The 16,104-nt window shown below is 43.0% G+C and overlaps 1 protein-coding gene across 1 annotated transcript; it reads right to left on the bottom strand.

The window, feature by feature from the left end:
* Window positions 1-3,473: 3,473 nt before the first annotated feature.
* LOC144600786 (putative G-protein coupled receptor 139) lies at window positions 3,474-15,765 on the bottom strand. Its single transcript, XM_078412678.1, has 3 exons — window positions 15,692-15,765; window positions 5,790-5,935; window positions 3,474-4,372 (listed from the first exon to the last, which is right to left on the bottom strand). Exons 1-3 carry the CDS (start codon window positions 15,763-15,765, stop codon window positions 3,474-3,476), a joined length of 1,119 nt encoding a protein of 372 aa, XP_078268804.1.
* Between the last annotated feature and the right edge of the window lie 339 nt (window positions 15,766-16,104).

The following is a 16,104-nucleotide window of genomic DNA, read 5'->3' as shown; positions in this document are numbered from 1 at the left end:
ACTTCATGTAACTTGAAATGCTTGTGCACTTTCAAAAATCGCTGCTTTTTGGTTAATTCGGTCAGGGCTATTTACTGAAGGACTTTTAAAGCAGTACTTTATGCCATGTGCATATTTACCCCCAATACTGGATGCTAGTTTAATGATACATATGTAGCTTAGCTTAACTTGTTAAAGCAATGCATGAAATTCTTTCTGATGAAACCCATCCCATGATTGAAATCGTTTTCAAACAGCAGTTCCCTCCGCCTGCATATTTGAAAACAAATAGTGAAGAGCGAATGTTGTAATAAATTATGACTTTTAAGATTTTTAAATAAAGTTCACTGTGTTAAAGTGCTATTTGATACAACATGGATTTGTTCTTGCACGGCCGTGGGAAAACATTGTGCTGTAACTGGTGCATACACAAGCCTCATTTGCAACATTTTGGCTTTTATGCTTTTGCAATGCAAATGTGTAATGCTGTCAAAGACATTAGAAATGTTTTGCTTTAGTTCTTGCGGGAAAGTGATAAAAATTCAAAATGAGCTGTCATTTCAGAGTAACAGAGTATCAGTTACTCTGCATTTTAACTAAAGTAACTGATATGCCTTATAGTGCTTGGCATATCAGTTACTCGGGTTAAAATACGGCCTTGCAGAAGAAATTGTTATCTTAAAATTGACTTTAACATTGAAATATTGCAGAAGGAGATTATGATGAAAAAGCCATGCGTGGCATTATTTTTTCATAGTAAGTCTGCTTTTATGGGGAAAGATGCCCTCTGTATCAGAGGGCCAAGTCCTCGCGTGTTTGGAAGCTTGAGATTTTGATGTTCGCGTGTTTAGAAGTGCGACTACAGTACAAACAGAATTTAGGAGAACTTAAGGGTTCCTCAGTGGAGGGGAGGAATTTGAACAGTATTTTCCATTAAACCGGATTTGAACTAAGCTTTCCTATTTGTGAATGACTCGCAGGTCTGTGATACTGTACAAGAGACTTGTACTTGCTGTCATTACAGTATCAGTTGGGTAATGGAAACAGTTTGGTTAAGTGATGAAACAGAAAGTTCTTTCTCTTGGAGACCCTCTTGATAAATTCTCCCAAACTCAAAGTACATCTTGAACATTTTAAACAAAGATGACAATTAACTAGCTTCAAAGGCATACAACGACAAGGATTAACTGTGGGTGACATTTTTTGTATCATTATGTAGATAAGGACATTTTCAGCATAAGAAAGTGGTATGGAAGCTTCCATTGACTCATTCCTCATGATGTGAAGTAATTAGAACCCGCACATTTTCACAATTACATATTCAAATGTCATAGTAGTCAACCTGTCTGTTTGTAAAACTGTTATTTTTGCTGCAAACTGATTATGATTTTCAATGTCCATTAGAACAATTCTAAAGATTGGTTCTTTGAATTAATGATTGCTACTTCCAAATAAGTTTTCTCTGATTAATCACCAACGTAGCATTAGTCTGCCCTCGCTATCAAAATGAGATTTTATTTCCTCAAATATACCGTACCACCAACAGTAAGTTGAGTTGCCACTGCACAAAACGGTCAAGAGTGATTAATTGTCTAGTGCATTGACCAAAACAATGAAATTCATTCTCGCTGCAGCTTTGCAGGTACATTCTAGATAGATTAACATGCCCTTTGAGGGTTTTTTCAACAACCTGCCTATTACTACTTGACTCAAAGCAACTCTAAATATGTGGCTTATTTCTGTATCTTAAATCGAGATACCATACTTTCTGGTTGATCTAAAAACCCTGGCAGGTTGAAAAGTCCTGTCAATAAAAGCAGAAACTTAGCAGTTAACCTCTGTGTAAAATGAATTAAATAGTTCCATGTATCATGTGGATAAGGTTGGATAAAATCAATCTGGATAACTATGGCCATGCATCAAGCTGATCAGTAGAGTCTTGCTCGCCACCTTAGTTCTCCCAAGACTCATTCCATGACAATATGTAATATGAGTGAAAGGTAGTCTGGTAATATGAGTGAAAGGTAGTCTGGTGTAAAACTTCAGCAAACTCAATAGACCTGTGTCCATTCATCTTTATTGATTTTAAAGGTTGATATTTGGCATTTCCATCTGAACTTAAAGACAATCAATTATCATTTACATGAGAATGCTGGTTGCCTCTTTAGTAAGTTTGCATAAGGCATCAACATTTGTGGTCGCATCTGCAGTTTCTTCCATCACCAGGTTCCATTAACGGCGGGTGACATCTATCAATCGTCTTGCAGCCTCTGTTAATCCCTCCCCTCCCTTTCCACCTGCCTCCAACTAGCAGTTCACCCCTCCTCATCAGGATCCACCCGTTATAAGCTCAACCCCACATCTCGTTTTCTTGGCTATCTCCCGTCCACTCGGCCCAGGATGGAGGAAGCTTGTCAAATGCAATTTGTCAATTCCCTTTCACTAATGCTGCCTCAACCCCGAGTTCATCCACCAGTGTATGTTTTTCTCCAGATCCCAGCATCTGTAGTTTCTTGCGTTGCGAGGTTATGAGCCAGATTATTATAATTATTTACAATAATAGCTCATGATGATTGTTTTGTTAGCAGAGAGTAGGTTTCATAGTAACATGGCCGAGTTTGGGTCTTGATACCTGAGCATGAGCTGTTGCTTTGAAATCTGAGCAAAATCCACCCTTAAAATCTTTGTTGACGAAGATTGCCACAAGACACTTCTGTTCTCTTTCCTTCGCTGACCACAGCACGTACCCTGTCCAGGTCAATGATATTGCCATGTCCGCAAGGTATAAAATGAATTCTTCAAGGTTTCCAACTATTCCAGTGTATAGTTTAAAACGTATTAGTAGTGTTAAACGCAACACGCTACATCATGTTATAGTCATGGGGTTATGCAGCACTGAATCAGGACCGTAACTGTGTTTGGTTCTTTGGCTTGCGCAGGTTACTCATAACTCTGTCCCCACTAGCTTTAAGCCCTTAGCCCCTTTCTTTAACAACGCCCTACTCTGGGGAAAAGGCAGTGAACATTCACTCTAACCAAGCTCTTCATAATTTTGTGCAACGCTAAAAGGTCACCCCTCAGGCTCCTACGATCCAAAAAGTTATGTCTCAGCCGGCCCAGCTTCTCCTAAAAACTCGGACCGGCGAGTCCTCGTGAATTTTCCATTTTATGTGAAGGCAATAACACATATTTAAAACATATTTTTTTCAGCTATGTAACATACTCGCTTTCCGAATTGCATCTTTAAAGCAATGTCCAAGTACTGGAGATGGGATAAATACAGATGGGGCTCCATTGCTTGGCATCCATACGAAGGGCCGAATAGCAGGTTTCCGTACTGTAATATTTACATTAAACTGAACATTAAGCATTGGGCACAAAATTAGGAAGCATTTTTTTAAATGTTTTTGCTTGGTAGCTCCAGATAAATACTTTATTTGCAGATATAAACCATGCAGTGGGTTATATTGAAACCACATTAACATTTATCCATATCAACGCTTAACAAGTTTACTTATTAAAGTCAGAGGTGATAACACGAGCATCTTTAATTGCTCTTTGAATTTTCTCTGAGTCACTGCATAAATGAATGTGTTTGTACAAGAACTCAATAGCTGGAGCATATTCGCAGTTTCTGGGAGAAGAAATACAGTTTTGGCTCCTTTGATGATGTGAACGTTAATTCGGTCATAGATGAAATATACGACATAAGTCAACCATAGCAGGATGAAACTACCAGAGATGGCAAAGAGTAACACGATGGACTTCTTCCGACTCTCCATCTCGGGGTCTTTCTGCTTCTCCCCGTTACTCTGCACCCGAAGCCTCTTGCGGGCTCGACTCGCCGCGAGAATGTGTCTGACGGTCAGAGCGTTAAGAAGAAGCATGAGGAGGAACGGGAGGCAAGGAGTTAAAATGCGGTCGAGCCAATGAAAACTTGCCCATATGGGTGAGGAATATACCAGATTCTTCATTTTGCAATACCAAGGGACGTTGTTAATCATGTAGATCGGTTCGTGTATGAAGTACCAGGGAATGTTGACGAGGCAGCACAAAACACTAACTGTTCCGATGACCACGGCTGCCGTCCTTTCGGTGCAATATTTTGTTTTGAGTTTCTGGCAGCAAATGGCCACAAATCTATCAAAGGTGAAGGCGACGGTTAACCAGACGGAACAATCTCTGGCGGCATAGATGACTGCAATGCTCAGACTACATACGGGAGTAATGTTCAAAAGACTACCTGGGAAATAAATGCCAGGAACCCGATTTAGTACAACTGCCGTGATAATAACCAAGAGATCCGTCACCGCCATGGACAACAGGTACCGAGAGATACATTTGGAGAGCCCGCACTTTCCTCGCGACAGGATCACGATCGCTGTTAAATTGACTGTACGAGAGAGAAAGATAATTAATTGTAGAATAACAGATTAATTCGTTACAAATCGGAGTCCAGCTCATTAATTTAACCAGAGGACTTGACATAAATCTACAAAATCAACCGGAAAGCCACAGGTAATTTCGGAAGCGAAACAAACCAAAGTCCATGGAGCTGAATTGCTCCCCGACTCTGGGTGTCAAAATTGTACTTGTAAAGCGAGAATAATTCCGATTCTGAAGGTTAAACTTAGCGCGAATTTTTTTTGCTGGGTTTAACCCCGAGTGCCACATTGATCGTCATGAACAAGATGAACGGAAGAGCCGTGTTCCGTGCTGTAAAACGTTGTGGCTGCAAGCGTACAGCGCAGGAATATTCCCTTCCGTCCACAATATCTGTGCCATTCATGATTCCAACTGACCCCCTCTGCCTGGACATGATCAATACACTTCCATTCCCTGCATGTCCGTGTGCCTACCTAAATTCCTCTGAAATGCCACTCCAGTGTCTGGGTCCACCAATGCCCCTGGCAGAGCATTCCCGGCATCCGCCACCCACTTCTAGTTTTCAAAACATTCAAGTTCATAACTTGCATCTTATATTTACGTTAACTGTGGTTTCCATGTAAAAGAGAGAATTGAATGCTGGCCAGAATATCTACAGAATATATATATATATATACATATTCATATATACATAGATATATTTACATATCAGTATTTTCTTCATAGCCGCAAAACAGTTTGGGAAAACAGGAGCAAATTTCTCGTGCTGGTCCGTCTATTAACTCAATCAATGTCATCGTGATGCTCCACCCGATTCAACAACCTTCAGCCTTCAAGTTACCAAGAGAGCTTGTCTCACCAGACATTTTAAACCTGCAGCATGATTTCTTGACTCTGAAACTCAATATTCCGACCCATGAGCAAAGGCAAACCACACTCTTTTTGTACCGTCTATTTTCGTTGCTGCTTTCTGTGAGGTATGTACTTGGACCCAAGACCCCGCTGTATATTAATATTGCGAAGGGTCTTATCATCAACTGCACACGTTCTCCTGATATTCGACATCACACTTTCCTGGATTAAACACCTCTGCCATTTTTCCGTCAATATCCAAAAGGTGATCTAAATTTCGCTTTTAACAACGTTCCACAGGGATACGTCAGGTTTCATTCGAATGGTCCCGCTCCGACTTTGGATGTATAAACGACTTCTTCTGAAACCTCCGATATAGCTCCCCGAACAAATACTGTTATCAATTTTGAATGTTGTTTCATATTCCACAGCATCGAATGGATTTTCGCAAATACGCACAATTCCTCCTGCGGTTGGCTCCGATGTGCTCAAATATGAGTTTTTGTTCACCACCCTTTAAAGACCGGGCCGGTATTCATTTACAGAACGAATACATTTCTGGAATACTTCACCTGGGATTGCGAAGGCTGCAAGTCCAGTGTAATAAATGGCGTAGATTGGACCTCTGGGCGGAACGTGCATTTTCCGTGAAGAGATCGGAGCTCGTGTGTTATCCCAGCCTGTTATCCGATTGCCTTTTGTATCCGTCGTTGAAGACCTCGGGGACAATTACATAGCCTCAACGCTGATTTTAGTTCAATTTTTCGCACAAATAAGTTTCGTAATCTTCCACTGACGTGGGTTCTAGTCCGTAAACAATTAATTTAAACCACAGTGGCGCAGCTGGTAGAGCTGCTGCTTGACAGTGCCACAGAGTCGATTCGATCCTAACCTCGGAGACGTGACGTGGGAATTGCACCAAATATTTACGGAGTGGTCGCAAAAGTGAGTTAACTTTAACTAGTTTATGGGTGATCAGTAGTCGGCGTGGATTTGATGGAACGCAGAGCCCGTTTCCATGCTGTACTTTTGAACTAAAGTGAACTAAACCTCGTGCTGGCACAGACCCGCCCCGTTACTCCAGCACTTGGAGTCATTTATGAATAAACCAGTATCTGCAATTACTTGTTTCAGCAATTAATTGAACGAGACCGAATTTCCTCCTGGAAACAATGCTTAAATCTCGGCATAATTTCATTGTTTTGCCAGTTAGGAAAGGACTTATAACAAGTCTCCAATTCCCGTACAGATTTTTCTGTCCTGGGCTTTGTCCATTACCAGAGGGAGGCCCCACGTAACAGCGCCTCACGTTCCGCTTGAGTATTTTACAACCTAACTGTGTGATCATTGTATTATCCAACTTTAAGTACCCCCCCCCCCCCCCCCCCACCCATCCCCCTATTCACCCGTCTTCTACCTCCAGTGCGCACCCATGTCTGCTCCTATCCCACATCCTGCCCCCGGCCCCTTCCACATATCCGTCCCTTGGACTTACATTTCACCACACTCCTCTCCTAATCTGACTCAGCCCTCGTCTTCCTTTCATCTCTAACATTTGTTCATCCATCGGCCAAACAACGATTCTTTCATCTGAATCCATGCCAGATTTTGTCCCACCTCCATCTCTTTTCCTGCATTTTCCCCTTACTGCAATCAGTTTGAAGAAGGTCCCGAAACGGCGACGATCCAGGTCAAGTTAAATTTCTGCCGAAACCGCTCAATTGCTCCAGCATTTTGAATTTAACGACAGGTAATAAGTTTAATACCTTAACCAAGATGTGACTCTAATCGCAAATCACCATGGTTAGCAGTTAACTACTGTATGGGCTAGGCACACACCAGGTCAATGGTATCGAAAAACCGGTACGGAATCCGCAGACAACAAAGACGCGCGGATCCATCAGCGAATCTGCTTTCGTTCAGTTGGCGGAAAATTGGAAATTATTACTGGTTCATAGAATGAGCCCTAAACTTAGTCAAGACAAAACGTTGCAGTATAGGAACAGATCTTTCGGCACACCGTGTCTACACCGACCATCGTGACAAACTAAACTAATTCCATCTGGCGACACAATACCCTTATCGCTGCATCTCTTGCCTGTTCAGGTGCCTGTCTAAATGTCGCTTAATTGTTATGATAATATGCTGCTACCACTTCTTCTGGCATATATGATCTATATATATATATATACATGGCTGATGCGGTGGAAGGTGAGAAGGTGAGAATGAGGAGGATTCTGTCCTTGCTACGAATGGGGGGAGGGGGAGCAAGAGCGGAGCTGCGGGATATAGAAGAGGTCCTAGTGAGAGCCTCATCTATAATGGAAGAGGGGAAGCCCCGTTTCCTGAAGAACGAGGACATCTCTGATGCCCTCGTGTGAAACACCGCATCCCGGGTGCAGATGCGGCGGAGTCGGAGGAATTCGGAGTAGGGGATAGACTTTTTGCAGGAGACAGGGTGGGAAGAAGTGTAGTCCAAATAGCTATGCGAGTCAGTGGATTTATAGTGGATGAAAGTCACTAGTCTGTCTCCTGTGATGGAGATGGTGAGGTCCAGAAACGGGAGGGAGATGTCGGAGATAGTCCAAGTATATTTAAGAGCAGGATGGAAATTGGTAGTGAAGTGTATGAAGTCCGTGAGTTCTACATGGGTACAAGAGGTAGCATCAATGCAAGAGCAAGAGGTAGCTACACCTCTGGTTTGGAGGAAGTGGGAGGAGTCAAAGGAGAAGTTGTTATGATATTCAACATACTAAATCCTCTTGGATTCCATGTGACTTAATCTTCTGGAGCTGCGTACAAGAAGAGTCCTTGTCAAAGACTTAGTTAAAGTCCATCAAAAAACATCAGTTGCACCAGCTCCATCAATCATCAATCCAGGTGCACTGACATTGATCTTTGGATCCACTCGGTACACAAGTGTGGTCCCGGAGAACGGAGCACCAGAGGGCCGTCAATGTTCTTGCATAGTTCAAGAAGAGAACTGGAGATAATCCAGGAAATATTATAACATTAAGCCTCGCGTCAGTAGCGTGGAAGCGTTAGGAGACGATTTATGTTCAGATTTACTCGCATTTGGAAGATAATTATGTAACAATGACCCTCGCTTCATTTGCAGGGAAGATCATATCATATCATATCATATATATACAGCTGGAAACAGGCCTTTTCGGCCCACCAAGTCCGTGCCGCCCAGTGATCCCCGTACATTAACACTATCCTACACCCACTAGGGACAATTTTTACATTTACCCAGCCAATTAACCTACATACCTGTACGTCTTTGGAGTGTGGGAGGAAACCGAAGATCTCGGAGAAAACCCACGCAGGTCACGGGGAGAACGTACAAACTCCTTACAGTGCAGTACCCGTAGTCGGGATCGAACCTGAGTCTCCGGCGCTGCATTCGCTGTAAAGCAGCAACTCTACCGCTGCGCTACCGTGCCGCCCTGATTTTGGAGAATATTCTTTAAGATAGGATCTACTTGCATTTAGAAGACAACGGGTTAATTATGAGCAAGCAGCACAATTTCATCAACGGCAGGTCATGTCCCCCTCGATTGTTTGGAGCAGGTGACGGGGTGATCGTTGAGGGATGAGCTGTGGATGTTGGGCCATAACGATGATAAAGTTCCCGATGTTTGGCCGATCCAGAAGATTAAGATGCAAGGAATCCGCGGTGACTTCCTAGTTTGTGTTTAGATCTGCCGTGATCATACATGACTCAAGAATTTAATTCTTTGAATTTTGGGAAACTGTTTTTCAATATTTTTGGACAGCCCCGGCAAAAGTAGACATGGAACGCAAGATTACAGCAAAAGGCGCAGATGCAGGAGTTTTGAGGAAATAAACTATTGGAGATAAACACAAAAATGCTGGAATTACGCAGCGGGCGTCTGTGGCATCTGTGCAAGGAAAGGATAGGCGACGTTTCAAGTCAAAGGCATCTTCAGACCGAGTCCAGCATCTGCAGTTCCTGATGTCGCCATACAGCTGGGGGGACTGCTGGGTCGGGCAGCATTTGTGAACAGAAATGCATTCACTTCCACAGATGCCGTGATCCTACAACAGACTGGGATGAGCTACATACAAATAAATCTTCATTCCGGAAGTGGGAGTCACTCGAAGACCACAAGGCATGCGGCCAAATAGCAATAAACTACTTTTCTGTTGATTGTTGCTGATTCTGAAGACATTTTGGGAAAACATAAAGTTCCGAAAAAATAACTTGTAGAAGTCACAAAAAGTATAAGTGCTGGAAATCTGAAACGAAGCACTCGACAGGTTAGACGGTCTGTACGGAAATATAAACAGAATTTACGTTTGACAGAAGGCCCTTTGTTGAACCATTAAAAAAGGGAACGGAATCAGAATTAAGGACAAACTGAAAATCCGATAATGGTTAATTAAGAAGATTAGCTACAGAGCAAAGCTCCCAGAACCGCGACCCGAAATAAAGGGCGCACTTCATTTGATTTGATGATCAGCGGCATTAGCACGACTTACGTTGGATGCGTCCTCAACATTATTAAAGGTCTGCTTACACCTGATCAGCGTCGCACTATGAAGATGGTCATCTGTTCCTCCGCAAATCATACTAATCCTCTAATGCAGGTTAAAGTCCAGTACTAGTGATCGGTCGATTAAGAAAGTAGTACACATGGAATGCAGCGCCGAGATACTTCTGCCTCTTAATCATGGAAAACGTGGAGTACCAACGGCTGCCGTAAACCCTATCCGTCTATTTGAAAAAAACGACGATGCAGGTTAAAACATTATTGTTTTGAGAATCTTTGGATATTCGGAAGGTTTTATTACTTCTGGTGAATGCTTGTTCAGAGCAATGAGTTTTAAGGTTTCTGTTTTATAAATCCTTGTCTTGTTAAAAGTAATTATTCCAAAGAGGTACCTAGTAAAATATAAACTGCCATTCTTTTGAATGGTGTTGGAACTCTCAATTATTAATGGGGAAAGGAGGAACTTCAAATGCTGGATAAACATGAGGACATAAACTGCTGTAATAACTCAGCGAGTCACGCAGCATCTCGGCCAACATGGATAGGTGATGTTTCGGTTTGGGATCCTTCAGTCTGAAAGGGTGACTCAGACATCTGGTGTGAAAGGTCAAACAACGTTTCGAATCAAGATCTTCAAATTCTTCTACACTATCAGCCAGATCCCACGAAGGCTCGCCGACGCCACTCCTTTTTGCTTTCAGCCTCGGCAATTCTGTTTCGCTCATCCTCTGCCAAACCACCCACCATGCCTCCTGGTACATTCCCTGGCAAGCGCAGAAGAATGCAGACCTGTGCCTCCGCCTCCCTCCGGCCTGGGGGCGAAAATCCTTCGAGATGAGACGTTCGCATGCATTTCAAATCGTATCTACTAAATTCTATGCTGCCCACAGGGCCTCCTTTTCATTTATGAAACTAAGCATAGACGAAGCAAGCCTATGGGGCGAAAGCAACATGAGATGCAATTTTCACCACTGGATGTTGGGTATAAATAGCTGGCTGCTCGAGGAAGTGGTTGAGATAGGTTTTATTAACCTTTCCAAGATATTTGGACAGTTATAAGGAAAGGTTGAGGGACATGAGACTTGCTTGGATATTGCATCTTCGTTGGCATAGACGAATATGAACCCAAGGGCCTATTTCCATACTGTATGCTTCTTTGACTCAGTTACAGCGGTACAAATATATCGACTGGTTCTCCATACTATGGGAAAAAGTATTGAGAGGTGCAGATAAAATTCGCCACGAAGCTACCTGAATTTGAGGGCTTGGCACATCAAAGATTGTGGAGGCTAGGTCTCCTTTCTTTGGTTCAAAGGAGGCTGCGAGGTAACATGACTGACGCATACAGATTAGAGGTGTGCACTGTTGGTGTCAGTTTCCCAAGGTAGGTGTGCCTAAAAATTAAATGGTATGTTTCAGGCGCAAGAGAAGAAGCTTGCATAGGATCATGGGGTTGTTTTTCAGTAATTGATATCTGGAGTGAAATGATGTAAATTGAGAAAGGAAGCAACATTTAAGAAGTATCTTAATGCATGCTTGAATGTGCATGGAATGGATGGATGCAGAAGCAATTCTGGCAAATGGGAATGATATAGATGGCTACCTATGGATGAGAAAGATGCATCGAGCTGAATGGCCCGTTACTAGGCTATCCAATTCTCGACTACGTTTGGCTCTGGACAGTATTATCCTGGAGGTGTACTAAATTATGCTACATTTGGGTATCATCCGTACTAACCAGCTTCCCTGTTTGATTTATACCAGGTGTTGCTTTGTACATTGAACGCTTTGTGATTAGCGCTTCTAGGTATTCGAGCTGCAATTTGATCGTTCTTTGTATATTGTTTGTCATTACAGCATTTCAATCTAATGGCCTGTCTTTCTCTAATTACACTTTAATCTTACCGTTCCAAGGCTACTATTGAATGCAAAAATGAACTCGCCAATTGTCCAAGGAAGGCCTTCGGATCAGGCCTCTACTTTCGCCAATCTCCCTAGTTGGCCTACTTGTTGTGTAGGTTGCCGGGGCTCTTGGTTTGGCCTTGGTATTAGCATTTCATGTGTGATTTTCTACTGGCACTTTGTCTATAAAGTTTGACTGATCCTTTTATTCTTGCATATATTACAACGATACGTCTGGAAACAGCAGCACATCTCTTCGTTTATATCCTGCGTAGAAGTTGCTGATGATGATTCCTACCTTTCTGATAGTGCTGCCCAATCTACAGAGTTGAGGGAGGCCAAGGATGTCGCTCGCCTTGCTGGGTGAGAATTGACTGACTTTATTTTTCGTCGGGCCATTGGATGGATCCTGTAATATAATGCAATTGGGTCCTTGTGGCAGGTGGTTTCACAAAGTAATAAACATTGAACACTTGGAGAACACCTTCTGCCCTGGCACAGTTCTTGACTTACTCCCTATCCTGTGATGCACTTTTTAACCCAGTCTATCAATTTGTTTAATAATCTCTGGGTAGATAATTCATAGGATCATCAATTTTCATTTGTCCCAAATTTCCGACTTTTAAAAAGCCTTTTTCTGGTCAAGGAGTGTGCAACCAAGACAATGCTTGTGGTTTGTAACAAGTGCCCCTCTACTCAATGTTGTTTCAAATAGTTCACCTGCCATTTGTTGTGGTTTCTGGGGGTATGCTTTTAAGTTAAATCTGTAAAAGCATCTTGTGTAATTTTAGTAGGAGCTTTTTAAATGTCATCGTAACATTCCCTTACTCTAGTTAAAGAGGACCAACATACAAGTGAAGCAATCCAAAAGGGCATATGAAACCTCACAATTTACAGTTGCATTGTGTTTATTTCAGTATTTCTGTTTGTGGTTCCCCCAGGATTCTGATCAACATCGCATCAATTCGTCTTCAAGGGGCCCTGAGACTCTGATGCATTTTGCTCATCTGGATAAGTGAATGAACGAGTCTTCCTTTGGCTCGCTTCAACTCAAAGCAAGCTTTCATACTTAATTGTCATCTTGTTTACGGCACAAATAGGCATGTTTCACTCAATGTAGACAATGTCCTGAAGACACGGAGCCACGATCCAAAATGGTACAGTTGCGTTCGGGCCTAATTTCTTCAACATCCATAAATCCAACTTAATGTAGTAAATCTTTTTTTAAATCCATGCTGGAAATATTCAGCACCAATTCTGGAAAGACGAACATTTATTGCTTCGGGTTCAGGACCCTTTAATAACATTGGTCTCCTCCCATGTGTACATCTTCTCTTCCGAACTTTTCGAATATATAACATATATTCTACATCCAAATTTAGATGCAGCACACTGGTCTTTCGGTTCACTGAATACACAACCATCAATATTCCTTCTATATTTTCTGTGTTTAATTTAATTTATGACTGTGCTCGAATAAGTCTTGTCCCTTAACCTCCTTTTCATAAGTTCATAAGTCATACGAGCAGAATTTCCTATTATGGTGGCCAAACAAGTCCACTCCGCCATTCAATCGGGGCAAATGAGACGAACAAGTTCACTGCAAGTGTTTAACAAATCAAGAATTTTGCTTCCTTTAAATAAATTAAAGAAAATGTCTGTGCATTGGTATTTCATAAGCTAGAGCTGATTTAGTACACCCCTCGCCCTGTCATATCATATCATATCATATATCTACAGCCGGAAACAGGCCTTTTCGGCCCTCCAAGTCCGTGCCGCCCAGTGATCCCCGTACATTAACACTATCCTACACCCACTAGGGACAATTTTTACGTTTACCCAGCCAATTAACTTACATACCTGTACGTCTTTGGAGTGTGGGAGGAAACCGAAGATCTCGGAGAAAACCCACGCAGGTCACGGGGAGAACGTACAAACTCCTTACAGTGCAGCACCCGTAGTCAGGATCGAACCTGTGTCTCCGGCGCTGCATTCGCTGTAAAGCAGCAACTCTACCGCTGCGCTACCGTGCCGCCCGTCATATTTACTAATCTATTGCCACCATAAGTAGGCCAACTAAAAAAGGAGTTTGTATGGAACGTGCTTTTAGTATGAATGTCTAGATTGAGTCCAGTTGACATCATGCCAGCAAGTTCTCGGATTTCCCAACAATTGAAGACCAGGTACAGAACATTTTTGTACCAAGGTGTCAAAGTAGTTAACTTTTATAATAACTGTACGTGGAACCTTATCAATATGTTAAGAATTGTCAGGTAACATTTTACCTGTGCTCCAGTACAGGATTTCCCGATTCAACTTTCTGCCAGTGACTTTTACATTTTACAAATCAGTAACAATGCTCGTCCTTCTGAACACAAAGACTTGAGGCTCATTCTGCATCTCCTAAAGCACAAAGAATGATAATTAGGCTCAGGCATCTGCAATTGATGTCAATGGTGTGAAAGTAAGTCATCTGTACCAGTCAACTCGAAACTGAAAAACCAAAACCTCGTTGTTGAATTATCACAACATTCAATGAGACACGTTTAATATGACACCCAGTGGTTAGTTGCCATAAGAATCATTTCTGAATTCAGAAGAGTCTCTACAATATTAAATGAAGGGCAACCAAAGATTAGGCAGTCAAGTAGTCATGATTTACGATGTGCCAAGAATAAAAACTGTTGAAGTTAGCTCAGTTCGAAGAATTAATTGAACAGCCTAACCACTTCCAGCTCAACCCAGCCAACTTCTGATTTTACATAAGCAAAATAAGACTATTGTCTCAATCTAGCTCACTATGTGCATTGGTACAAATTGATAAATTGTTTCATTGAGACAGGAGTCAGAGTCATGCTGTGGAGAAGTGGTCCCTTTGGCACGCCACATTCATACCAACCTTTGCCCATCTGCACAGATCCCGTTTACCCCTATTCAGAACATAGACGTAATTTTTTGGGGAAAGTAGAACAATGTTAAGAGTAGATGCCATCATATCTGTTAAAGTAATGTACCCAAGATAACAACCAAACCAGAGTGAAAGACAATCCAGCTGAGCTTCAGTCAAAGACTGGACATGCCTGCAACTCCAGATCAAGTTTGCCCATCTAACAGTTCTGATAAGTTATATGAGGTAAAGATCAATACTAACTTAGAGATTGCAATTAATTGTGCAAATTTAATTACTTCCGCGAATTGAACACATGGTAGATTGGAACACATTCCCTGATCATGTTATTACAGGTACACTAAATCAGCAAGAATAAAAGTTGGAATAGATTTAAAATACATGGGTTGGGATGCGCATGGAGTAGCAAAGGTACATATGTCAGGATTATAGGGAGAAGTTAGGAGAATATATATATATATATATATATATATATATATATATACAAGTGTGTGTGTGTGTGTGTGTGTATATATTTTTTTTTGAGATTTGGCTGTGGGACTACGCCAAAACGGTAAACGATAGCGCCACAATTTTAGCATCACCTTAATCACCATTGTCCTGGTGACGTAAGAAAATAACTGCAGATGCTGGTACAAATCGAAGGTATTTATTTCACAAAATGCTGGAGTAACTCAGCAGGTCAGGCAGCATCTCGGGAGAGAAGGAATGTGTGACGTTTTGGTTCAAGACCCTTCTTCAGACTGATGTCAGGGGAGCGGGACAAAGGAAGGATATAGGTGGAGACAGAAAGATAGATGGAGAACTGGGAAGGGGGAGGGGAAGAGAGGGACAGAGGAACTATCTAAAGTTGGAGAAGTCAATGTCCCTACCGCTGGGCTGCAAGCTGCCCAAGCGAAATATGAGGTGCTGTTCCTCCAATTTCCGGTGGGCCTCATTATTAATGAAAAGTTTCATTTAAATTGGTCTTATGTTTTTTAAGTTAGAGAGATTTATCGACTTATCGTTCCCTTCCGATTCCTCGAGCGCCCTTTTCAACTGATGGCGTCGTCGAGTCCCCGCTCCCGCCCGGCCCCAGCCCCCCCCCCCCCCCCCCCCGCGCTATCACCGGAATACAACCCCCTGCGGACAGCTTCTTCTCATCCACCTCCTGCGTCTCCTCCACCAGCCGCTTCCACGGACGGCGTCGTCGACGACGGCCGCTTCAACCGACGGCGTCATCGACGACTCCACAAAAATGGCGGCCGCGCTCCTTCTTCTCCTTCTCCTCCTCCTGCTCCACCATCTTGTGCGCGCCTCCCGGCGCCGCACTGCCCGCCTGAAGGTGTAGTTCCAGTTCCTTCCGGGCCCCAGCCGCCGCCGCAAGCCGCCCATCTGCGCTGCAAGCACGGGACACTGGTAAGTGGCTTTCGCCGCCAACGGGTCCACTGAGGGGAGGAGGGGGGCGAAGGGGGCGGGGAGGGAGGGGGCGAGGGGGAGGAGGGGTGGAGGGTGAACGGGGTGAGTGGGGAGTGGGGGGTAGGGGTGGAGGATGGGGGAGGAGAAGGGGAGGGAGGGGGA

Source organism: Rhinoraja longicauda, chromosome 16 (assembly GCF_053455715.1).
Source record: "Rhinoraja longicauda isolate Sanriku21f chromosome 16, sRhiLon1.1, whole genome shotgun sequence".
In the NCBI taxonomy this organism is placed as follows: domain Eukaryota; kingdom Metazoa; phylum Chordata; class Chondrichthyes; order Rajiformes; family Arhynchobatidae; genus Rhinoraja; species Rhinoraja longicauda.
This window is presented reverse-complemented; position numbering and strand designations above follow the sequence as displayed.

Coding starts and splice junctions, on each gene's coding strand:
- LOC144600786 (XM_078412678.1), bottom strand. CDS start 15,765: ATGACGCCGTCGGTTGAAGCGGCCGTCGTCGACGACGCCGTCCGTGGA. Junction 5,936..15,691: donor TGGTGGAGGAGACGCAGGAG/GTGGATGAGAAG, acceptor ATTGTCCCCGAG/GTCTTCAACGACGGATACAA. Junction 4,373..5,789: donor TGCAGCCTTCGCAATCCCAG/GTGAAGTATTCC, acceptor TCTCTCGTACAG/TCAATTTAACAGCGATCGTG.